Here is a 25,949-nt window from a genome sequence, read left to right on the forward strand (position 1 = left end):
TGAGGGTGTCCCCAGGGGTCCGTGAGGGGGTCCCCGAGGGGGTCCCCAGGGGTCCGTGAGGGGGTCCCCAGGGGTCCGTGAGGGGGTCCGTGAGGGGGTCCCCAGGGGGTCCGTGAGGGGGTCCACAGGGGGTCCGTGAGGGGGTCCCCAGGGGGTCCAGGCGGTAGGAAGGCTAGGGATTGAGTGGTTTATACGGGTTGAGAAAGAGGAACAGATTTCTTTCTTTATTTTTTCTTCAAGTATGCGTGGCGAAAGGGCCTTTCTGTGTGGAGTTTGCATGTTCTCCCCGTGTCCCCTAGGGTAGGTAACCTCACAAAAACATGCAGTAATCCTGGTCTCTAAACTGCCTCCCCCTGGCCAGCTGGGGCGCCTGATGGAGGGGAAAAGAACTGTTTGGAATAACGTGTTCCTTCCACGCACTACGTCCAACCAGGGAAACTCCCCCCTGTCACGTGTAAAGGAGCAACTTGGACACTCACGCATGAAGGAAGCATGAGTTAAGTCCGTTGCTCTCCCCAGGTTGGCGGAGGGTGTGTAGAGCCCAGGATCACATTAGATGATTGACACAGGGGTGAAAAATGGGTTACAAAATCGTGGGATAAAAATATATATTTTAATAAAAAAATAAGTATGCGTGGCCTAAACTGGATCACACAGGCCAACGAATACCAGGCTTTCCTCCAAGGTGGAAAGTCTGGTGATGTGACACCCTCTTATAGACTGTGTTAAGAACTGATCTGAGTACAGCCATGACGAGGGACACCCTCTTATAGACTGTGTTAAGAACTGATCTGAGTACAGCCATGACGAGGGACACCCTCTTATAGACTGTGTTAAGAACTGATCTGAGTACAGCCATGACTAGGGACACCCTCTTATAGACTGTGTTAAGAACTGATCTGAGTACAGCCATGACGAGGGACACCCTCTTATAGACTGTGTTAAGAACTGATCTGAGTACAGCCATGAGGAGAGACACCCTCTTATAGACTGTGTTAAGAACTGATCTGAGTACAGCCATGACGAGGGACACCCTCTTATAGACTGTGTTAAGAACTGATCTAGGATAAGGCAGTTTAGGTAGATTAGACGCTGGCTTGTGTTTCAACGCTCTGGCTCTGAACTACAGGAAGGAACTGCAGCTTCACAGATGAGACCGTGGCATGTCGTGCATGCACAGACACACACAGACACAGACACAGACACACACACACACACACACACACACACACACACACACACACACACACACACACACACAGAGCTGAGGAATGACCACAGATCCTATTGTGACCACACGGATATGCACGCATGGTATGTAAAGGCCAGTGTTGACTTTTTGTGTTTGTTACAGGGTTACACTTAAGCATCAAAAGGAGCAGAGCCACAAGCTCAAAATGCAACACTTGTAGATCTGCTACTTTTGCTACTTTTTCATTTTCATCCTGAAAAGCACTGAAAAGCACCAGTTCTGGACCCGACAGAGAGTATAAATACATGCCGTGTTTGATAACCTGATAATTATGTGCCATACATGTGCACACATACAGAGAGAGAGTAACACTGCAATAAATACAAATACAAACACAATATGCTGCTGTGACCAGACAGACAATGTTAAATCTGAACGTCAAAGAGGCGTCTTTCAGACCAACTTCTCTGAGCTCTGAATTCTACCAGTAAACACCCACGTTTATTTATTCTATTAAAAACTAAATAAAACCATCCCCCCTCCCTTCTCATAAAAGTCTGTTTAAGCCTGGGCCATGGCTCAATGGTTCAGGCAACTTGGCTAGTAATCCAGTCTGGCAGTGTGCCGCGGGTTCGACTCCCGCTCCCGGCCTTTACTGCATGTCTTCCCCCCATCTCTCTCCCCATTTCTTGTCAGCCTACTGTCTGTCCCTCCATAAAAAAATATAAAATAAAGACGAAAGCCAAAAAAGAAGAAGAAAAAAGTCTGTTTAACTTGGTGGGCATCTAGCAATCAGACGGGGTCACAGTGGGTCGATATGCTCAAAGACAAGATGCCATCTTCACTCTGATGTGTTGGGGAAGCAGCTTAATAACGATGGCTTCGCGCACGCACACGCACAGGCACACACACACACACACAGAGGAATGGTTCCATCAACTGGAGAATGTCTCATGAGGAAACCTTGTATATATATATTTTTTTGTTTTATCTGCTTATCATTTTTGAAAGAGTGCAAATAGCCGAGCTTGTAGCCTATACATTGGCTACGCACGCTTGTGCAACACCCTTGTACAATGCAGTAGGGCGATACTTTACGCAAGAAAAGAAAGAAAGAAGAAATAATAAACGTTGAAAGACGGAGATAGGAGGTTTCTGCCTGGCGACAGCTTTGATGATGTTGTGATGACACACACACACACACACACATACACACACACACACACACACACACACACACACACACACACACACACACACACACACACACACACAACTCTCCTCCCCTCTGATTCCTCTGAGTAACGAGAGGTCACAAAACAAGGGTCAAACCAGCAATGACATCCTAATCTAGTATGTGCACGTGAGAGAGTGTGTGTGTGTGTGTGTGTGTGTGTGTGTAATCTGTGACGTGCGGCTCACATCATGTCTCATTTCAGCCCAGAATCACACACAAAGGTCATCATTTGACCTTTTCACAGCTCCAAATTGCTGCTGCTGCACACACAGACCGTCAGTGTCGCACACATGCATGCACACACTCAAAGACAGACGCACGCACGTGCGCGTGTGTGTGTTCCACAAATATACTGTATATGGAAACCTACTACTAAAAATGTTATTAGGAAAGAATCGTGTGCCATATTTTAATAATATAATATAATATTGTTTATTATTTATTATATGGAGGTGCACTCAAGAGAAATGGTTGGGAGTTAAGATTACAAGAGGAAAACATTCAGGTTGGACTTACTGTAAGGTTAGGATAAGATTACACATTCAGAGGTTAGGTTTAGGTGTTAAAGGTTTGGAGTTATGCCTGATTTATTATTACAAAATACACATGTATGCTGGAAAGGAAAGGAAAGATCATTCACTAAATCACTATCCTAAAATGTTGTCCTGTCCTCACAAGTATGGTAATACAAACGTGTGTGTGTGTGTGTGTGTGTGTGTGTGTGTGTGTGTGTGTGTGTGTGTGTGTGTGTGTGTGTGTGTTAGAGAGTGGTGAGACAGACAGTCAGATCTATAAATACCCTTCATGAATAATGCTTCAACATAATGTGAACTAAGGAGAGGGAAAAACTGCATAATAGGAAACACGCGCGCACGCATGCACGCACGCATGCATGCACACACACACACACACACACACACACACACACACACACACACACACACACACACACACACACACACACACACACACACACACACACACACACCAATCTCCTCTTCAATGAAATATTGAGTGATATAACTACATGTAAAAGCAGACTGCATTTATTTGAAACCGATAAAAACCCAGCAGATGTTTTACATGAGAATTAATACTTTATACACCTGTACTGCTAGTAAGTCTAATACAAGTCTAATATCTCCACCGAGCCATAGGGAATTCCATGAGACCCGGGAACATTGGTGCCGTGACCCGGATGGGGCATGAGCGTGTGTGTGTGTGTGTACCTGTTGGGGTGGGGGTCTGGGCTGCAGGTAGGGGGTCTGCGAAGGTCCTGGAGGCGGGGTCTGTGGAGTGGGGCTGAAGTACGGGGGTGTCCCCTGCTGGGATTGGCTGTAACTGGCCATCCCCTGCTGCTGGCTGTACGGCCCCACCTGCCAAAAAACAACCAATCACAAAGCGCTTAGAGCTGTGCTTTTCAAACCCTTTTCATGTCAAGGTCCAGTATTTATTGACCCAGTGGCGTGCAGAGATAGACACTAGGGGGCGCTAGAGCACCACCTGCCCTTGCCCTCTGGACAAGGGCAGAAAAAAACGTATTTTTTGTACAGTGTAGGCCTACAGTATGTGGACCATGGTGACATTGATCAATTATTGGCCGGTGTAGCCGGTTGCACACGCTGCACAAAGTGCCCCTTTTCACTTGAGCACCTGCCCCTATATAAATGTCTGTGCACGCCACATTTGATGAGATTTAGCATCTCAGATCATAAACTTTGAATATTTTGTTGTCGTTCAGATAAGATTTTGTCCACAATTCTGTGCTGTACTGATGTTGGTACCGTAGGAGAGATGACAGGCAAACGTTGATCAAAATAACAATTCTACTACATTATCTAATTGTACAGACTTCTTGTAAATTAAGTAATGCAGAAGATCAATAATGTAACTCTTGAGAGCAGGCACGTGCAGAGAGTGTAGAGAGGGGCAGGGGCTGAAATCCCATAAGAGGGCACTTTTGGACAAAGATAGCGAAAATAGCACATCTACAAGCTCACAACACGTCGCACTGCGATGCGTTGAGAGCTTGTAGATCAGCTATTTTCGGGGCGCAACCCTGCACTCTTTATCTACTGGAGATGCAGTGTACGGCATGGATTTCGAAACAAATTAGTTCAGGAGACTTCGGAAAGCTGCCTTCCGGTATGGCATGGAAAGAAGAGGAGGGCATTTGCATTTTTTTTTTTTTTTTTAAGATATTTTTTTGCGGCTTACGCCTTTATTGATTTTTTAAGGGATAGAAAGTAGGCTGACAGGAAACGGGAGAGAGATGGGGGGATGACATGCGGTAAAGGCCGTGTCGGGTCCGGGAGTCGAACCCGCGGCACACCGCGACTGGATCACCAGTCCGGTGCCCAGACCGTTACGCTACGGCCTGGGCCGGCATTTGCATTTCTTTCACCATAGTAAATGCTGCATTCGTGGTCTGGTAGAGGGCAGTTGTTTTGCAGACGAATAAAAGGGCCCCCTTTGATATCTATGTGTGCACGTCCCTGCTTGAGAGTCCCTGTAGCAACTCATAATGTAATAGTTGCGATGAGGGACAGACGGTGGACAATAAAGAAGAGCCAAGCGCATCTGGATAAACAAAGTCACAAGTTAAACGTCATTGCTTGTCATTCACTTGTTGTTACAGGATGTAGGTTATCCACTTGTCCCTGTATATACATCATCTGGTCTTAGGCTGTAGGCTATATGCATTCGCAAAGGAAAACATATTTTATCATGACATTAAAGCATTTTGAAATCGGAAAAAAAATTGAGCGCGCACGAGCGAGAGAGATAGAATTGAGAGAGAGAGAGACCTCAGATCAGATTTCCTTTCAGTTGAACTTCCTGGCAGTTCAGTTGAACTCGCACCAAACATCTGCTAAAGGTGTGACACCGACAGCCTATCACATCTGGGTTCCAGTGACGTAACGGGCCAATCACGTCGGAGCTGAGTCAGCTTCAAACAACACACACACACATGCACACAGCCTCTGTGGAATGCTGGGAAAGCGCAAGCATACACACACACAAACAGAAAGCCCACCATCCATCCATTCTTCCAGCCATAGTCCCATTCCCCAGTTAGATGATGAATGGCGCTTCATTTAGCCAAACCCCCTCCTCACCCTCCTCTAATGAACTCACACGACGGCGTCTCCAACTTTACGTCCTGTCGGTTGCCAAACGCCCCGTCATTATCCCCCTTGGCAAGCCAGCACGCAGATGGAGGAGGGCTGGAAGAGTGTTACCACACTGACTGGCCCCATCGTGCACACAAGCACACACACACACACACACACACACACAGGTTTGAATTACCATGCTTGTTGTTGGACATACTTGTTATTGTTGTTGTTTGTTTACCATTAAATCTTTTCTGAGGACCAGGAAAATGGTCCTCACAATGTCTACTACTGTATTTCTCAAATGCTATTCTTGTGGCCTTCACAAGTATAGAATAGTATAAAAGAATACGTATAAAATAGTATAAAAAAAGTATGCACGCACGCACACACACACACACGTGCACGCACGCACGACTGATCGCTAAGGAACTTGCAGCCGATTACAAGCCATGCTAAAAAGCATTGCCAGGGTATTACGTGATGCTTATGGGAGCGTTATGGTGGGGGGGGCCCTTCGGGGAGAAGAAGGAAGCACGCGTGAAGAGCTTTGGCGCCGACACAAATGTAGAGTTTTTAATCCCAGAGTGTCATCTGTTATGACTGCAGAGTGTGCACCAGGTGCTGCTTTGCACCCTCCACAGGTCTCCTGTGGAGGCTGGGAACTTCTCTCTGTCAAGCACGCACACACACACGCATCACATGATCACACACACTTACGTACGCACGTACACGCACGCACACCGACAGACATGCATATAGATATCGTTGCTGTCGAGCAGAAACCTCTTATCTCCATATTTAATGTCTTAGCTTCTTCATACTAAGGGGTCACACAAAGATAGCAGATCTACAAGCTCAAAACGTGTGAGCTTGGATCTGCTATTATTGAATTTGAGTCCTGAAAAACTACAACAGTTTTGGACACACGACTGCAACAATAATAGACATGTTCACATGCTCAAGTACTCACAAGCCAATTCACACACACACATGCACGCATTCACGCACATGCACGCACGCACGCACACACACACGCACCCACCCCCACACACACGCAGGCTAAAGTACAGGAGAAGAGCACAAGCCAATTCCCATGGCTGTCCATTTAACAACATTTACGATCGCGAGTGTGTCGATGTGACAATTATGACAGCACTTTCCCTGCCATATTTTTATCCCATCGTGTCACGTTGTGAATTTTATCGGCCCGTTGGGCGGGTAACACTGCATGCACACCCACAGGCCACTGATTTGAAGTGTGTGTGTGTGTGTGAGCTCGAAACACGGCGCATTTGAGCATGTATAGATTTGCATTTTTTTTAAATGAATCCTGAAAATGTTTGACAAAATGTAGTGTTATATACCCGACAGAGACGATATCCAAAGTGCTCCTCAGCTCAAAAGGTGTTGTGGACGCTACAAGCTTGTAGATCGGCTATATCAGCCAAAGTATAAAAGGACCCTTTAACACATTCTGGCCGGGAACCCCTTTTGGTGTTTTAAGCATTATGTTATACTTTAGCTATTGAAAAATAGCAGATCTACAAGCTCATAGCGCGGCCGCGCTTCAAACTTTTGGGGTCCTTGACATGAATAGAAACACAGGTTTTTCAGAAAACTTTCAGGATTTAGAAGACATTTTTTTTATTTCGACGTCAGGTCCAAATGGGTTCCCCGTCCCCATCCCCCCGGCGTTGCACTGGGGGGGGAGGGGGGGATGATAATAGTGTGTGGAAGTTGGCAGTTATGTATGTATGATGTAATAGGTATGTTATGATGACCACATCACATCAAAGCACAGCACGCTCTCAAGAAATAATGAGTGAAAATAGAATTGTATAAGCTTGTAGATTGGCTATTTTCTATATATTTTGGAAAAAAATGTTTTTAAAATAATAATAAAAATGAGGAACGGTTTATTTGGACATACGAGAGGCGGAGGGAGGGAGTTAGGGAGGGATAGAGAGAGAGAGAGCATGTGTGTGTGTGTGTGTGTGTGTGTGCTTATGCTGGAAGACATGATGCAGCTCATTAATAATAACGCGGGACACGGTTTGAAGTGTAACTCTGACTGTCTGCTGAACAGGGGGAATGTTTTCACACCCTGAACGGAGACCGTGTGAAATGTGCGCTTCACCTCAAATGGAAACCTGATTAGACAGGAGAGGCATGCGTGTGTGTGTGTGTGTGTGTGTGTGTGTGTGTGTGTGTGTGTGCATCATTAGGAGCAGTCGGACAGACGGACGGACGGGGGTGAGATCAGTCTAGCTGGCAGAGAGGTTAATAGCATGGCCCCGCTCATGCCAACAACACCACTGGATTCATTACTGCTGGCCAGGACAGCACGCACGCACGCAGTCACGCACACGCACACACACACTCTGACATTTAACGTGCACACACAGCCACATGCATGTGCACAGTAAATCCGAGAGATTCTTGTGTATTTTTAATGCACACAAATCGTCTCTCTCTCATGCACACACACACGCACGCAACTGTGTGCATAATGAGCTGGGAGAGAGCAATTGAAACTAGTGATGTGATGACATCATACTGATGTAAGACACTAAGATTGGTGGGGATTAGGTCTCCATGGAGACCTATACACCTGTCTGTGGGTGGCTTTAGACAGACAGACAGACAGACAGTACAAATACCAGACAGACCAGTCTAGCTGACATGCAGAGACCCGTCCCACCACTCTACATCTACTCTTCATTTCAAGGCCCTGAGGAAGAGCCACAATACTGTACAGGCTCGGTGGTAATAAACACTTAAACCTTCAGAGCATGACCCAGTGTGCCCACCCCGATTGTGCAATGATGTTTGCTTGTTGTTAAGGTGGCTCTTCGCCGCACCAACAACGACGGCGGTACGTGTTGGAAAGCATCCGTTGTGGAAGATCTGCTGTTGAATGGCTGGTGGGTACGCTGTCGCTTCGGGTAGCAAGTTGTATGGAAGTGACGAAAGCCGAACGAACAAGCTTGGTCGCCTTCCAACCGTCGGATAACAGCAGGCTTGTTGTTGTTGTGCGATGGCACATTCAAACATGTCCACCTCCCTCCCCAATTCAAAAAGGATTATTTTTGGGGGTTGCGGGCTGCGGCCTCAAAAGGTTGAGAACCATTGACACATAGATCCTAGGCCACTCCTTTTCCGGTAAGATTGGCTATTTTCACAGAATTGTTCGCCCTCCAGAAAAAGGATGCAGTTTGTATTCACGTGGATGAAGCTTGTTAAAAAGTGATAACAGATGAGAGAATGACAGAATAGATGGATATCCTGTGAAGAAAATAGCTCGCCATAAACTGTAGAGCCGGGTGTGATGACAACCAACGCCTGGGTGGCATGGGTACACGCGCACACGCACACACAACGCACACACACACACACACACACACACACACACACACACACACACACACACACACACACACACACGTTTACACAACGCAGCTAGAGTTCCAACCACACATTGTGATTGTCTACAAGAGGCATTCAGAGCAGTGCCAGTGTAATCCACAACACACCAACGGATAAGGCAACCAGTAAAAAGCATCACTCTGACATACGTTTGTGTGGATCAGTCCAGCTGGCGTTACGTTGCCTAGAGCAACGGTATAAACAATTTTAGATTGCGGAGGGCTGAAAGCAATGTAATTTAGATTAAATTGAACGCTGCTGCTAACCCATAACAACAAAAATTAAAATTAAACGGATTTAACGATTGTCGTCGTTAACACAATGAAACGCTCTCAAAAGCTGTCGCGGTCCACCCATCTGACCCAGTGGTCAGAAGTGACAGGGTTCTGCATTATACAGATGACACTGTAAACCAATTCTCAGAGTCACTGTGTGTGCGTGCGTGCGAGGGACTGCGTGTGTGAGCGACTGTGCTTGTCTGCGAGCGACTGTGTGCGCGTGACCTGTGCATGTGCTTCACTTTGAGCCCAGACGCTTGCCAATAAATTCAATTGAGGCCAAACGAGCATGGACTGAATTTTCATAATTCTATGGGCGCAGCGCCACGGCTGGCTGGGCTGGCGGTGCCGCCATGCTGGAGCCGAGAGCACCAGCAGTTTTTAGGGTCCGTTTGAGTGACATACGGGCCCAGCCAACCAGAGCCGACGGCGCTGCTGAGCGCTAAGCAGGCCGACGGACATGACAAGCATGCAGAGGCGCCGCATTAGCATTAGCGTGCTAGCAGCACACGGCAGCCAGTCGCAGATCACGCCCCCCTACCACTACTACCTATTCTTATCTCCACATTCTAACTTTTTGTGGAGGTTTTTTTCTCTCTTTTTCAAAAAGCTATCCTAGACAGAGAGAGAGAGATAGAGAGAGAGAGAGAGAGAGAGAGAGAGAGAGAGAGAGAGAGAGAGAGAGAGAGAGAGAGAGAGACAGAGACAGAGACAGAGAGAGAGAGAGAGAGAGATAGACAGAGGGATGGTTGATGGTCTTAGACGGAGGGGAAGGACAGTGTAAAGACAGGATAGAGAGATGAATGGAGAACAGGGGAGAATGTGAACGAGACAGATGAAGTGACGAGACACTGGGATAAACTGGGTGATGAATAAGGAGGAGGAGGAGGAGGGTGAGTGCTGAGTGACATCAGCAAGATCAGCATGGGGGGAAACTGTGACTGTGGAGCCTATATAACATAAAAAAAACATTAATTTAACAAAAGATGTATCCAATTAATACATTTTAAATAACAGAGGATTTTACTGTGTATGCACTGCTTAACTACATCTACAGGAATTTGTATGAACATTTTTCAAAAATAGCATAAAATATAATTTCATTTACTTAGGGTTTCGACAAGCTTTGTAGATCCAATCAAATTAATAACAAGTGTGTTCATTTAAGTGCGTTGTTCTCCAGCAAAGATAGTACATCTACAGTACAAGCTCCCGGAGGCGCTGTGAGCTTGTGGATCTGGTTTCCGGTGAATATTCACCCCCCATGTGGTTAAAGAGCTTACTTCCAATATAAAGCAAAGCAAACCTTCGCCAGGTGACCTCCTCGCTGGAGCCTATCGCTAAAGGTCATCATTGTTGCTAGGGGGGGGGGGGGGGGAAAGTAAAAATAATCTCTTCCCCTCTGCGTCTCGTTAACATACAGAGTGTATTATCCTACCCAGGTATGCATATCAGTTCGTGCTAACAAAGGTTATCGGCGCACTTAAGACTCAAACAAATCGGCGTGCCACTTCAGCAGCGAGCGGTAGCCTGGGACAAAACCTACGTACAGTATATGTACGGACGGGCGCCGTGCTCCGGCTGCCGCCGTTAGCGTCTGGGGAGCTAGCTGCCGCCGCGTGCGTGACCACCGCCCCACTGCGCTGTAATTTGCCTGGAAAGGTGAGTCCCCTTAATGAGATGCGAGGACGCCGCCGCAATCAACAATGGGCCGCCTCCCCTCATGATTAAACATGAGGAGAGGGCGGGAGGGAGGGGGAGATTACATCGCTATAGCGACGGTGTCTCTCTCTCTCTCTCTCTCTCAAGGTGACAAACCTCCACGTTTGCCTGCCTCGCTCTCTCTCTCTCTCTCTACCTGCCTTTGATCACCCTCTCTCTCTCTCTCTCTCTCGCACACCAGACACTTGACATCTCATGAATGAGCTGCCCTTGGAGAGCATAGCGGAAAGAGAACGAGAGAGACACACACACACACACACACACACACACACACACACACACACACACACACACACACACACAGAGAGAGAGAGGGGTGGGTGGGGGGTGTGTTTTGTCTCCATAGTGATGTCCTCACACAGCTTATAGTGTGAATCAGCTTCCATGCAACGCAGAGACACGCTGCGTTTGAGGTCATCAGTTTGTCATAGACGGAACATTTACATATTTATACCACTTGCTTTAAGAGTCCCCCCTACGATTAATGCAACAATTAATATACTGTGTGTACCGTTGCTGTCGGGCAGAAACCTTATATCTCCATAGTTTTTAATACATCCTCCTGACCTATCAGTATGCATGTCAGGTCGACAGTTGGTAAAGGTTTCATTACATCAAATTTACATTTTCAGTGATTCTCAACCCGTTTAATTTCAAGGACCCCCCAGTTTGACATGCATTAATCCACTGAGGACCCCCATTTAATGGCATTTCTATCTCTGGGACCCCCAATTTATATTGTAAAATCAATGCTATTTTAACTGTGTACAAATGGAACCAAATGGACCCATTTGGTTCCATTTGTACACTCTCTGGAGTTACAGACCCATAAGGGTCCATTTGGTTCCACTATAATATAGCTGGGGACCCCCTGGAACTCCCTCAAGGACCCCTGGGGGTCCCCGGGCCCCACTTTGGGAACCACTGGTCTAAATGTCTCAATAGAAGACAAAATATTTAGACAAAATATAACAACCCAAATTAATAAAAAATGAATAGTAATACATTTTATTTATAACGCACTTTACATCTCAAAGTGCTACTGTCGGGGTTAAATACTTTTCACGATTCAAATTCAAAATAATCAGCTCTACACTAGGCCTCATCCATCTTCTTTTTCCCCCCCACTAAAAAAACTCACCAAAACCCTGATCTACATGCACCGCGTTGTGAATCTGTAGATTGGGTAGCCAACAAATCTGTACAATTTCAATGCCTTAAACATGTAATGTTGTTGTTAGTAGGAATAAACACAGAAGCACCCGGGAGGAAGTGGACTAAGCAAGGGACGGGCGGCGCAAACCTGAGTTCCTGTTACTACACACAGGAGAAGCTGTGCCACCAGAGGCAAAAACTAATAATTTATTTTCTCTCTTTTTTAACCAAATATATATAAAATGTTCTTGCTTTACCGAATTGGTTTCCAGATTGGAAAACCTGTCACGTTACGATAACATTTATTCTGATTCAGAAGTGTTCATGTGGTTAACACCACGAACGAACGCCCGGGGGTATTTAGGACCATTAAATCAGGACGCCCAGTGATTTGCAGCAACAGAGCATATTTCAAGATGCACCAGGACTCGGAGCCATCTCGGATGTAGCTAGATGTAGCCAAAACACCCCTGAGGCGATCGACAACAACGGGAGGTATGATTAATTCTAACGTGACTTGCAACGGGACCGCAATGGCCTGTCTAAATCATATTATTTGATTAGAATTGGACGGATTGATTTTGTAGATCAAGATCACTTTTTAAGATTTTCGGTCTCATCCACTAAAATGGGGGGGGGGGAAACATTTTGGATGACGTCCCAACCGGAAATGACATTGAATATTACCCAGGAGGTGCTCCCAGCCTGTGGAGCGGTGAGCTCGGTTTTGATATCTATTACTATTTGATAGGACGGAGAACTCCGTTTATGCCACTCGGGGTGTTAACAACACAGGCCCTACACCACAGTATGAAGTGTCTATCATCGCTGTTGGGCATAAAGAAACATCTTAGCTCCATATTCTATACCTTTGGTGTTTTATCGTAAATTAACGTCCTACTTGATCATATTAATGCAGTGTCACATAAAAGCATCACAAATAGCAGAATACTTTTGAATTTGAATCCTGAAAAGTACAGTAACAGCTTTGGACATATGAGGTTTCCACCCGACAGAGACCATAATATACTGTCGCGAGTATAAGACAACCCCTATTTTTCAAGACTTTTTGTGGAAAAAGAACATTGAATGTCATATAGTCTATCCCCCCAATAATAATACGACCCTGTTTTTTAGGATATTTCTATTGAAAAAAAAAGTCTTATATTCAGGCCAATAGCGTATAAGGCACTGTGTTGTGTTGTTGTGAAGGCTGTGACTTATCGAGCCACAGATAAGCATCACGTACACGTACACACACAAGCACACACCCACACACACAAGCACACACCCACACACGCACGCACGCACAGTGAAAGTGAGTAGATAGCGTGTCATTGATTGACGGACCGAGCGACGACGCGCGGCAGGTGGTGGCGCTTATAGTATATTTTCAGCTCAGATCGTCTTCTGAGGAGAACGAGACGGCCTATCTCTCTCTCTGCCCTTTCTCTCGCTCTCTCTTTCTCTTCAATCGATGGAGAGAGAAACAAATGTAATAAATAAAAGGAAAAACAGAGGCCAGCTAGCTGGCCAGCATTCGGTTTGTTCCCCCACTGTGATTATTTTATTGCTGGCTGGCTGGCTGGCTGGCAGTTGGACCCTGCTAGCAGACTGTGTTGTTATACCGAGCAGTAATGGAGACATTTGGAGAGAGAGTGCACAGGTTAAAGCGCTCTGTAATATGTGTGCGTGTGCGCGCGCTCGTGTGTGCTCGTGTGCGTGCGCATGGCGAGACTCTGGGCCCGTGCCACCGATACCAAATGTTTTCCCCCACTAAACTCTTGACCCTAATCTGAGGCCAAGAAAATGTGAGTGAGTGAGCGAGAGAGAGAGAGAGAGAAATGAAAGTGAGAGAAATGAAAGTGAGAGAAGGAAAGACAGAAAGAAGGGAAAAAGTAAAGCTAATGTGATTCATGGGGAGAAAAACGGCCTCATTCCCTCACCGCTTGGCCTGAAATGAGCCAAGCAGTCAGGGAAAGGGAATTTAGAATTTACCCTCCTGATCCTGGAGGAAGCATAGCAGGCTTTCCCACACACACAGAGAGAGAGAGAGAGAGAGAGAGAGAGATCACTTAACACCTCTCTCACCCTGTCGAACACAAAAGCCTGCAGCATTAACGCTCTCCTCAGCACTCGCTGTGTTTAACCTCCTAAAATACATGTGACACTTTAACCCCAGCTCTGCTCTAGGGGCGAACGTTCACAGAAAATAGCAGATCTACAAGCTCACAATACCTCGCATCGTATGTATGTGACATTATGCATGATGAGTATTTTTACGTTTTGGTACTTTAAGTACATTTTGATGCCAATTCCTTTTTTATTACATTTTGAATTCCGGATTTTTACTTGAAACAGAGTATTGCATATATTGATACTTCAGTAAAACATTTGAGTACTTTTTCCACCACTGATAAAAACAAAAACAAAGTTTCAATATATTTGAGACCTGGTGAGACACACAAAAACCAACAAAACAATAATGCACACGCCTCCTAAATGTCAGCCAGCTTCATCCTTCCAACACATTTTTCCGGTGTTGACAAGCTCAAACTTGTGTGGGAGTTAACGTCTGTTGCATCTGAAAACTAACTAACGAACGGGCGGTGTGGTGAAAGCTTAAACCGCAGCTCTCTGCCATACCGCTAGTTAAAACACGCCAGGGCTCGGCATTAGCTTAGCGGCGTGCAGTATAGCAGAAGATTATACACATCACCGTACTGCTGGCTGTCGGGGGCTGACGATTATCTCCTGGGGAACTTGGTTGCAGTGCCTGAAGAAGAGCCATGCTGGCTGGCTGGCTGGCTGGCTGGCTGACTGACTGACTGACTGACTGACTGACTGACTGGCTGACTTTTGAGCTGCAATGAAAACAGGCAAAACAGTGAAAACAAATCCCATTGTCATATATGGGATTTGCTGGCTCTTACATCACACTCCACAGGAAAATGTTTGAGCGAGAAAACTCCAGACCACATAAAATCTAAAGTTCAGGTTTTTTTGGGTGCAATTGAGCTCAGAAAACCTAAACTAATTTTAATGTCACAATCCCTGTAATTACACACACATTGAGCTTTGAGAGGGAGAGGTAATAATAATAATTTGATGACCGTGTCATTGGTCACTGTAAGACACAATGGAGACTCTTCGCTCATCAAATTATTGGGTTAAGAATGCGACAAAAACAACAACAAAGAATCTTCATGAATCCAAGGCTTCATGGGGTCTGTAATTGATCGAAATTAAGGGTGAAATACTCTTTTAACCAGTTTGATGTTGTTTGATGTTCAGAAATAGGTCAAATAGCACATCTACAAGCTCACGTGTGGTGATGTGACGCGTTGATAGCTTGTAGATTGGCTATTTGCACTGCTTTCGCATAATGTTGCACAAAAGTAGAAACGTTCAAATGTGGAGATACAAGGTTTCTGCTCAACAATAATGGCATAATGTGTGTGTCTGAGACAACTGATGATGCATGGTCAATGCATAATGTATATCACTATAGTAAACAGTGGTTGGCCGGCTGTTTCCAGGCGTGATCCCGACATGAATGTGGGTCCCAAGTGACTGCGCGTGGTCTCAAAAGTACAGTTTAGTTTTGGCCCCTGACACTTCCATGCAGTTACCACTTAAACCCTATATACTTTGTTGACGCCGAGGGTCACCCAGGGGTCTATACTTTACTTGGCCCCCTCCTTGTCTCCGCTCTACACCAAATCACTTTGACTAACTCCATGGAACTCAATGGGGTTTTGTCTGTGGTGTTAACTAAACTCCACATGCAATAAAAACAAGACAAACATGACTAACACTAATGGGTATACAGACGAAGGTTTGTTAAAACAACTTAAACCCTATTCTTGATTGACCGGAGTGTCCCGGAGTGTCCCAGAGAATATGCAGCTATAGGGTTGGTGTAGGTGAACAGTCAATTCTGTCTCTGCCAGAGAAACATCCTCACAAATGTCTGTATACTTGACCAAAACGGTACTATACAGCAGTGGTTCGTGCCAAGGATCCCAAATTGATGATATATAATTCATCAACTATATTCTATTATTTTGTTGGATTAGTCATTCACCCTAAATGAATGTTATACAAACCGATAGTCACATTGCCCAGCCTCCTGGGAAAACCCACGTTGACTGCTCGCTTGCAGTGTTGCCACTTGGCTTGGCATGTTTCCTTGCAAATTCGCTGCTAAGTATTGGAAGTTGTTTCTAAAGTGTAGTTCCTTATTTGGGCCTCCTTCCTGATGTTGCTTAAACCAATGGTTCTCAAACATTTTCATGTCAAGTAACCCCAAAATGAATATGTTCTTTGTTCGTGGACTTCCATCTGGAAAGGTTATGCGACACGTTATGAGCTTGTAGATAGTATATAGTTTTAAAGCTGTTAAAGTTCAGAAGCAAGCCCAAATAAGCAACTGCAGTTCCAAAACAAGCCCCAAAAAACTTAACCACCAATATTTACAAGCGACTATACAGAAAAACAAGCCCAACCTGGCTTGACAAGCAGACAACACTGCTCACGGCCCCAAGGCCTTGCCACCACCGTGAAACCATTCTTTATTCAGTTGAGACTTGAGAGTGAAACAAAACTAGTTGAGCTAGTAGGCCAAAAAACTGTTTAATTCATATATTCATTTTTTTAAATATATATTGCATACAAACCTCTGGCCAGATAAAAGTAATAAGCTTGGAAAAATGCTAATACTCCCCCGCCCGCCCCCGACCTGCCTGTCTGGGGTCAGATAGAGCCTGTGCATTGAACAATGCCAAGGACATACAGCTTTTACAAGCACACAGATGTTTAGAATAGATGTTTATCATCTATAAGAGTAGAAAACACCTTCAAGCATCCTTTACACTAGTGGCAAAGCATCCTTAACACTAGTGGCAAAGCATCCTTAATACTAGTGGCAAAGCATCCTTAACACTAGTGGCAAAGCTCAAACTATGACCTTATTAGGGGGCGAGGATTGTGTTTTTGCTCCGGTGTCTGAGAGTCAGTCAGTCAGTCAGTCAGTCAGTCTGTCTGTGAGCAGCTAACTCCGGGCATCACTTCACCAATCAGTGTGAAAGTTTGCACGCACACTCCCAGTAGGCCAAAGAACCTGGCTGCTTAATTCACACGTTAGCCTATAACTTTTGAGCTGAAGTTCGAACAATCAAATTTATTTCAAAAACACCTCTTTTACTACTATTCTATTTTCTCCAAACCTCACACAATGGGTACACATTACCTTTCGGTGGTCATGTGATCAAGATACGTGAGTCAGATATTTCAAATTATTTTGAACAGTTTAAATGTTTCGTGACAAATACAGGTATAGTATGACGTGGTAATTGAAGTGAGCATGTCCTCAGGTCTGTGCTTCAGGGTAATGTGGGTGACAACCGGATCAAGCACAGCTCCCTGTGCTTTCAGAACCGTGTTAAGAAGGAGAAGAAAAGGCTGTTTGGAGCAGCTGTGGGATGCACGTCTGACCCGCGCAACAAGAACAATCTCTCTAATCTGGATGAAAAACTCAGATGATGAATGAATGCCCGGCGAGCCAATTAGAGCAACCCTTAATCCCCTTGTAACTCTGCAAAGACATTCAAGCATCTCTCCTCTCTCTCTCTCTCTCCCTCTCCCTCTCTCTCTCTGCTTTCATCTCTTCTCTTTAATCTTATCAACAGACACATATAGAGCAGCGGGGTAGGGAGCCATGCTACGTTGATCCCTGCGTTTCATGCTAAATAAGGCCAAACTGCAGCAAGAGAAAATGTGCATATGTGTAAATGTGAACTACATGTACGTACAGGTCTATTATGTATGTATATATGCATTTTTTTCAGATTACTATAAAAAAGAGGAAGGACGGATGGGAAAGGACCTCATCAAACCCTGGGTAGCCATACATGGAGCAGACTGGATCATCACCTATATCTGCATATATGCATATAAAACTCTACAACTGACCTCAAACCCTTAGATCTCCATATATGGAGCTGACCTGTTCTGACATTCCATATGTTGATCCTTTCCCATCCGTCCTTCCTCTTTGATGTCACCCTTTTGACTGATACCCGTTCATTCAAACTCTAGACGGGCCAAAGTTATTGCAATAGTTACGCAACCGCGCCCGGCAGCCGGCAAAAGTTCTCAACAGGCCCAAAAATGAAGGCCCGACCCTACCTGGGCCCTAATCAAACACTCAAGACACTGCCCCCGCTGCCACCCTTAGATCTCCATATATGGAGCTGACCTGTTCTGACATTCCATGCGTACGTTGATCTGACCTCATCAAACCCTGTACACTCAAGACATGCTCCATATATGGCCAGTACATTATTCTTTCCATATGTTGATCTGGCCCCCCCATGACAAAGCGCCAGCACTCGCCCAGCAGTCTGCTGTCACCCAGGCGGACGCGTGCACGCGACCTCGCCCTTCGGGGAGAGGCCGTTTCTCGCCCTCAGGGCGTCTTACTGGTTATTATTAAAAACTATTAAATAGTATGCATGTACTGTATGTATGCATGCATGTATGACTGTATGTGTGCATGTACAGTATGTCGTTTTGACGAAAGACCTACAGTAGATAGGGCTTAAGTGATTAAGAAAATACCCCGCTCTGTTTTGATTACAAATCCAGACTCAATACAACTAAATGTAAAAACAATTTATTAAAACAATCTACAACTTAATTGTTTGTTCATGTTTTCCGTTTAAGGGCATGCTATGCAAGTTCTTTACTTGCAACGAATAACAATTATCCCGTCAAATAAAAAAAACGAAAGAAACAGAACACAACGCAAACACAATGCATGTGCGTTGTGCCGTTTGCATAATAGATGTTATATCAGTTGGATCGGCATGCAAAGGGAGGGGGGGGGGTGTCTCCAAGGCAGCCAGCTAATGGCCACGTGGCGCCCTCTCTGCGGCCTCGCCTGATTGGCCGAGAGGCTCCGTGGAGCGGCGGGGGTAATAAAAGTTACAAATGAGAGCAGGCTATTAGAGCCATTGACGTGTGGAGGCGAGCGCGCTAATTAATTGATCCTGAAACTTCATCTATTCTGCAGCCAGAAAGGAACCCTTAATTAATCAGCCCTGCTATAGCCTTGTCCTCTTTTCTTTCTCTATCCTTCATTCCCTATCCCTCTCTCCCCTTCTCCACCCCCCCCCCCGCACACACACACACACACCCCCCACTCCACTCTCGTTTAATGTCTTCTGTAATTGTGAGCTGGAAAAGGCCGGGGGTCCCTTGGTAGCGAGAGAGGGGTGGAGGTCTATAGTCATGAAGGAGTGTGTGCGTGCGTGTGTACTTTGAAGAGGGGGGCCGGGGGTCTTTACTATTTCAAGAGCCTTTCAGAAGAGAACTGGAAGGGTCTGTTGGCCTCCAGAGGGTCCCACCTCACCTCTCCTCCTTCCCTCCCTCCTCCTCCCATGCCGCCCTCCGCTCCTGCTCCGTTCCGTTCCTGGCAGAGCCTCTGATTTATCTGGGCTTCCCGGCCATCCGTCAGCCCCGCCAGCGCTGGCTGCATTAACCCCACGGGCAACCCCACAGCGCCCGGGCCCCTAAGTGCTTCCAAGTGGGGCCCTTGTGCTGCTGCTATAGCTGCTGCACACTGCCATGGGGCAGCCGTATACTCACACATTTTGACTTGAAGTAAAAGTATCAATACTGCAATATAGAAATGCTACGGATATACCTGTAATGCTACATAGAAAAGTCCGGAATTCGCAATGTACTTGAGGAAAAGTAAAAAAGCAGCAAAATGCGCTTAAAGTACCAAAAGTAAAAGTACTCATCACGCAGAATGTCCCATTTCAAGTTTTTCAAATGTATACAAGCTCACAATGCGTCGCTATTTGCGACGCATAGGGAGCGTGTATATAGGGCCGAGATGGCTTTCAAAGAATTGCAGTGGAGTAAAAGTACAATATTTGCCTCTGAGATGTAGTGGAGTAGAAGATTGGAAATACTTGAGTAAAGTAAAAATACCTCAACATTGTACTTAAGTACAGTACTTGAGTAAATGTACTTAGTTATTTTCCACCAGTGCCAAGGAGACTGTCCCTCCCTCCCTCCCTCCCTCCCTGCCTCCCTCCCTCCCTCCCTGCCTCCCTCGGTCCCTCCCTGCCTCCCTGACGCCAGACTCAAATCAATGCCATAAATTCCCCGTCTAAAGGAGCATCATCCATCGGCAGTCAATATGATGACACCAGGTGACGCTCATGACGTTATAGGTTTTCTTTTTGCGGTTAATTAAAGATGGCACGCGGTTGGTGGGAGGGAGGGAGGGGAATTGGGTGACATGATGGGAAGGGCTGGACTGAGACAAAAGTTCGGCCCCCGACATTGTGGAATTTGGCCCAGACTGGCCCACCACAACCAGCGTGCACATACAAATACTTGAAATACATAAGCCCTTAATAGCCACCACTATTACAGAACAACATAAATGATACACAACCGACAGACAACTACACTGAAACAGACAACTAATTTAACATTAGTTAACACATTCTGGACGGGAACCCCTTTTAGTGTTTTAAGCATTATGTTATATTTAGCTATTGAATAATAGCAGATCTACAAGCTCATACGTAGCTTGTAGATATGCTATTTTGAAAAATCGTGAAAATGTGGCACAAATCTTTCAATATTTATTCTTTAAGAGCGAACGTTTTTAACTTAAAACTTTGCTTCTGGGGGGGTTCCTGCCTCCTGGAACAACATATTTTGAGATGGGGGTCTGTGGCCAAATACAGATAATTCTGGGGGTCCTTGACATGAAAAAGGTTGAGCACTACTGATATAGAAACATAGGTTTTTCACTAAAAGAAGAAGCCTTTTTTTAAATCGACCTCAGCCCTAAATGTGTTAACAGACCAGCCCGCTATATGGGTCGGCCCACCAAGATCAGCTAATTCTGGCAAAGATATTTGGTGTTTAGGGAAAAAAGGACTGGACCTTGTAGAATCCTGGGGGACCACCACGGTCCACTAAGTATATCGTTGCTGTCAGGTAGAAACTTCTTATATCCTTATACCAACGCTTTCGTGTTTTTTTTTTTTCATGAATTAAGACCCTACTTGATCATACTACAAACGCATATAAAGTGGCAAATCTACAAGCGTTTGCCAGTAGAGCACCCATTTAACAGCTTCATTTTATAGTGTTCCAGTTCCAATTATGTCCGCTCATTTCTGTGTGCCATCACGTCCAATTTCAATCGTTTAATCTGTATTGAGTTCTCTATCCTGATTGGATAACATTGGTATCCGTACATGAAAATGCATTTCCTGTCCTTTTTTTGTTAATGGCACTCCAAGCCTGATCAAATGAAGGGTTAAGGGGGTGGGCACTGGGTATAAAGTCATTGTAAATCAGAATTGCCTTTTTGGTTATGGAGCGCTTGTATATGGCCTTCTTACTAGCCTGGTTGACTACCTTTACTGAGCACGACACCGGCGCTACGTATAAATCAGGCTTTAAGAGTCGCGTCTGTCCTCTCTCTCTCTCTCGGTCACCAGTTTTCATTCCGCCAGCTTTTATACAAGGGGGGGGGGGGGAGACTTCCCACCGATCTGTGGAATGAGACTGGTGGGGGTGGTGGGTATACGATTGCCTGGGGGGGGGGGGGGGAGGACTGAACAGCCAGTGACCAGCCACATCTCCACTTGACATTAAACGCTGGGCTTCCATTAAGTTGGCCCAGTGTGGAGAGGAGAACAGACAGCCCACCGGTAATGGTTTCTCCCCCACCATTACCACCACCAGACCACCACCCCCATTTCCTCCTCCTCTCTCTTCCATTTCCCAGGCTATTTTTCTCTCCCCTCTCTCTCTTTCTACACACCCCCCACCCCCTCCCTCCTCCTCTTTTCACATCAAACACTAATGTTTCCTTCAAATTCCTTTTCCTCTCTGTCTGCCAACGTTGACATCACAGGAAATTACGCTCAGAATTGGCACCCCGCCACCCTCCCCCCACCCCACCCCACCCCACCCCAGTCTCTCTCTCTCTCTCTCTCTCTTTCAACTTCTTTCAAGTTCTCAAACGAGCGACGCTCGCCGTCTCTCCGCTGCTCCGGCTGTCATCCTCGCCTTCGTTCCACTACCTCTTTCTTACGTCCTGATTGTCTTGTTTCATGCTTCGCCGTACAGCGGGTGGCAAACATAGCCGACATACAAGCCCACGGCGCGTCGCGTCCGCCAAGCGGCTTAGCGTTCGTGACGCGACCGCGTCGTGCCACGAAGTATAAAACCCGGTCTTTGTTCTAGCAATTTTTTTTATTTTTATCTTCTGATGTTTGTTCTGCCTCCTGCTAACATGAACTTACGTCGCTCCACACGCACGCGTGAGTGTGTGTGCACGTGTGTGTGCACTGTGCACACACAGACTGTAGGGTGCTGTAGGAAAATGTAGCGTGCTGTAGATCATTGGTTCCCAACCTTTTTATACTGAAGTACCACCTAAAAAAATATTTGGCTCTCCAAGTACCGAAGCACTGAGAAAACTGTTGCGCCTTTCTTCGTCCTTTTTTTCTCTTCAAACTTAACTACGGTAGCGGTGGTCTCAAAAACATAAGGAAAACTTTGACTGGAAAAGACTCGCTCACCGTATATAAAAAGAAGTAAAACTCCTTAGACTGAGACTTAGAAAAATATATTTTATTTTATTTTATCATGCTGTGCTCATGGTGCTCCAAAACAATTATTGTTTTGGAGTTGTTTAAAAGTAAGTTCTTTGTCTGTGAAAAACCATAGCACTGACGAAGGTCTGAGGACCGAAACGTTTGCTTTTTAATTGCACCATGAGCACAGAGCACCATGAGCACAGCATGATAAAATAAAATAAAATATATTTTTAAGTCTCAGTCTCAGGAGTTTTACTTCTTTTTCTATACGGTGAGCGAGTCTTTTCCAGTCAAAGCTCTCCAAGTTCCACCATAATAACTGTGTTATGTTTAAATGTTTAAATACAGGAGCGAATACCTGCCCTTTTTGTTCCATTGCTCTGACAAAACTCTGTCTAATCACTAATCAGCACAACTGATGATATTTATTTCTAATGTGATTAATCTGTTCTCAAATCTTCTATTAACGGCTAGGTGTGCTGTCATGCTCATTTCAGCACGGCTGGATAGCCTATTTCACCCAATTGCTTGTTCAGATGAACTACCTGTAGTAATATAAATATATAAATATATATAAATAAATGTAGAATGCTGTAGAAGGCTGTAGGAAACTGCAGGGTGATGTAGAAGGCTGTAGGAAACTGCAGGGTGATGTAGAAGGCTGTAGGAAACAGCAGGGTGATGTAGAAGGCTGTAGGAAACTGCAGGGTGATGTAGAAGGTTGTAGGAAACAGCAGGGTGATGTAGAAGGCTGTAGGAAACAGCAGGGTGATGTAGAAGGCTGTAGGAAACAGCAGGGTGATGTAGAAGGCTGTAGGAAACTGCAGGGTGATGTAGAAGGTTGTAGGAAACAGCAGGGTGATGTAGAAGGCTGTAGGAAACTGCAGGGTGATGTAGAAGGCTGTAGGAAACAGCAGGGTGATGTAGAAGGCTGTAGGAAACTGCAGGGTGATGTAGAAGGCTGTAGGAAACAGCAGGGTGATGTAGAAGGTTGTAGGAAACAGCAGGGTGATGTAGAAGGTTGTAGGAAACAGCAGGGTGATGTAGAAGGTTGTAGGAAACAGCAGGGTGATGTAGAAGGCTGTAGGAAACAGCAGGGTGATGTAGAAGGCTGTAGGAAACTGCAGGGTGATGTAGAAGGCTGTAGGAAACTGCAGGGTGATGTAGAAGGCTGTAGGAAACAGCAGGGTGATGTAGAAGGTTGTAGGAAACAGCAGGGTGATGTAGAAGGTTGTAGGAAACAGCAGGGTGATGTAGAAGGTTGTAGGAAACAGCAGGGTGATGTAGAAGGCTGTAGGAAACAGCAGGGTGATGTAGAAGGCTGTAAGAAACAGCAGGGTGATGTAGAAGGCTGTAGGAAACTGCAGGGTGATGTAGAAGGCTGTAGGAAACTGCAGGGTGCTGCAGAAGGTTGCTGTTTGTTTTCAGAGTTCAGTGTGTCTTGCCATACGGTCGGCTTTAGCAAAGGAGGTCAGGAGCCGTCTGCTTAATTGATGCCTAGCTGCTCTGTTTAGTGTGTCAGAGCGCACACATGTGCGCAGAGCGTGAAGGTGTCTTGAGTGTGTGTGTGTATGTGTGACGTCTAGTCCAGAGCATGGGAACAGTGTGTGTGTGTGTGTGTCTAGGTGTATGTGTGTGTGTGTGTGTGTGTGTGTGTGTGTGTGTGTGTGTGTGTGTGTAGTATGCATATAGTATATAGTGTGTAGCCCCCAGGCCTATCACTGGCTCTGACAGCAGACATTACTCTGGTCTCATGCACAGACAGAACACATGCCTGCCCCCCCCCCCCCCCCCCCACACACACACACACACACACGCACGCACGCACCGTCTCCCCGCCCATAGACTTTTGGAAAGATGAATAATAGTTGACTGGTCTTTCTGTAAATGTGATGTGGAGCTTAATCCATAACTACATCTAATACTTAAAGTGGGAATCAATCAATGTACAGATATCATATTCATTATCAGTGGGAGGTTTATTGATAATATCAATAAACCCCTTATCACCATATCCTAACTTATCACACAAAGGTAAAGTGACAGATGTACAAGCTCAAAGCGCGGCAACACATTCTGACCCTGTAGATCGGGCATTTTTGGACATAGTGATGTTGACACCGGACAATTTGATGTAGCAACATCTAAAATGACACTTGCTGTCCTGAATTGAAGGCTGTTATTCATTGTGCTTGGATTAGTCAATACACACCACCACAGTCATCACAACTGCAACTCTACTTGGACATTCTTTTGGCTATCCAGAATATGGGCAAGAAATATAGGCAAGAAAGGCCATAGCAGCCGAACCGATAGAGAGAGAGAGGACCATAGCCGAACCGGTAGAAATGGGACGCCATGCAGACACTAACGCTATTAACAGTGCCCAAGTGTGCTCATAATGGTTAGGGTGGGTAAATACATGCAGAAGACAAATTTCCCCCATACGGTATGTGTGCATGTACAGTACAGTGGCAAAATTACCCCAGAGGAGTGGGGACTGAAATTAGTATTATTTCTACTAGATCCCCTCCCTGACAGGCCAGAAGTGCTTGCTTTCATCCCCCTGCTTGTCCCTGCTCAGGCAACCAGCCCCCCCCCCCCCCCCCCCCCCCCCCCCCCACACACCCCCTTCCTTTCCTGTGGCTAACGCTCGTTACACTGAACAAGAGTGTGCTGATATTAAAGCAACTCATCTGAACGACGTTGTTACTGGGAGCCGTGGTCTGGGTCCGTGTGCAGAGGAACAGAAAGACAGTCAGCTTTTAAAAAAAGCCAGCGCCAGATAATTAGAAACTTTACAAGTGGAGCTCCCATGACCATACCCAGCAGAGAGCGGCTCATTTTATTTGGACTAATTACGTTCCACTGTGATTGCGCTATCGCTACGCCAACGACACTCCTCTTCCCCCATGTAATAAATGCAACGCCGGAGGATTTCAACCTCGCGAAGGGAAGCGGGGGGGGAGGCGGTGGGGGGGAATTTTCTTTGTGGCTGTCTGTGTTATCATAATGCCTTTTGCCATTATGTTGTGTGCACAGTGTAGTGTGTGTGTTTTTGTGTAATAAAAAACTCGTCAGTAATGATTCCCCTTTTGGGAGCGAGCGAGCGGGGACATCATCAGAAACGTGCCAGAGGCCGCGTGGAGTTGCAGCCTGGGTAATGAAGTCTCTGTC

At 45.8% G+C, this 25,949-nt stretch overlaps 1 protein-coding gene across 1 annotated transcript in view; it reads right to left on the bottom strand.

Annotated features, from left to right (window-relative positions):
- LOC310878185 (AT-rich interactive domain-containing protein 1B-like) overlaps positions 1-25,949 on the bottom strand; it is a 240,202-nt gene that overhangs the window by 167,611 nt on the left and 46,642 nt on the right. The window contains exon 3 of the mRNA XM_083792341.1: positions 3,659-3,805. Within this exon, the coding sequence (XP_083648467.1) occupies positions 3,659-3,805 (147 nt within the window). The remainder of the gene's footprint in view (positions 1-3,658; positions 3,806-25,949) is intronic.

The sequence above is a fragment of the Protomyctophum parallelum genome (assembly GCF_964188405.1).
Source record: "Protomyctophum parallelum genome assembly, chromosome: 20".
NCBI classification, from domain to species: Eukaryota; Metazoa; Chordata; class Actinopteri; order Myctophiformes; family Myctophidae; genus Protomyctophum; species Protomyctophum parallelum.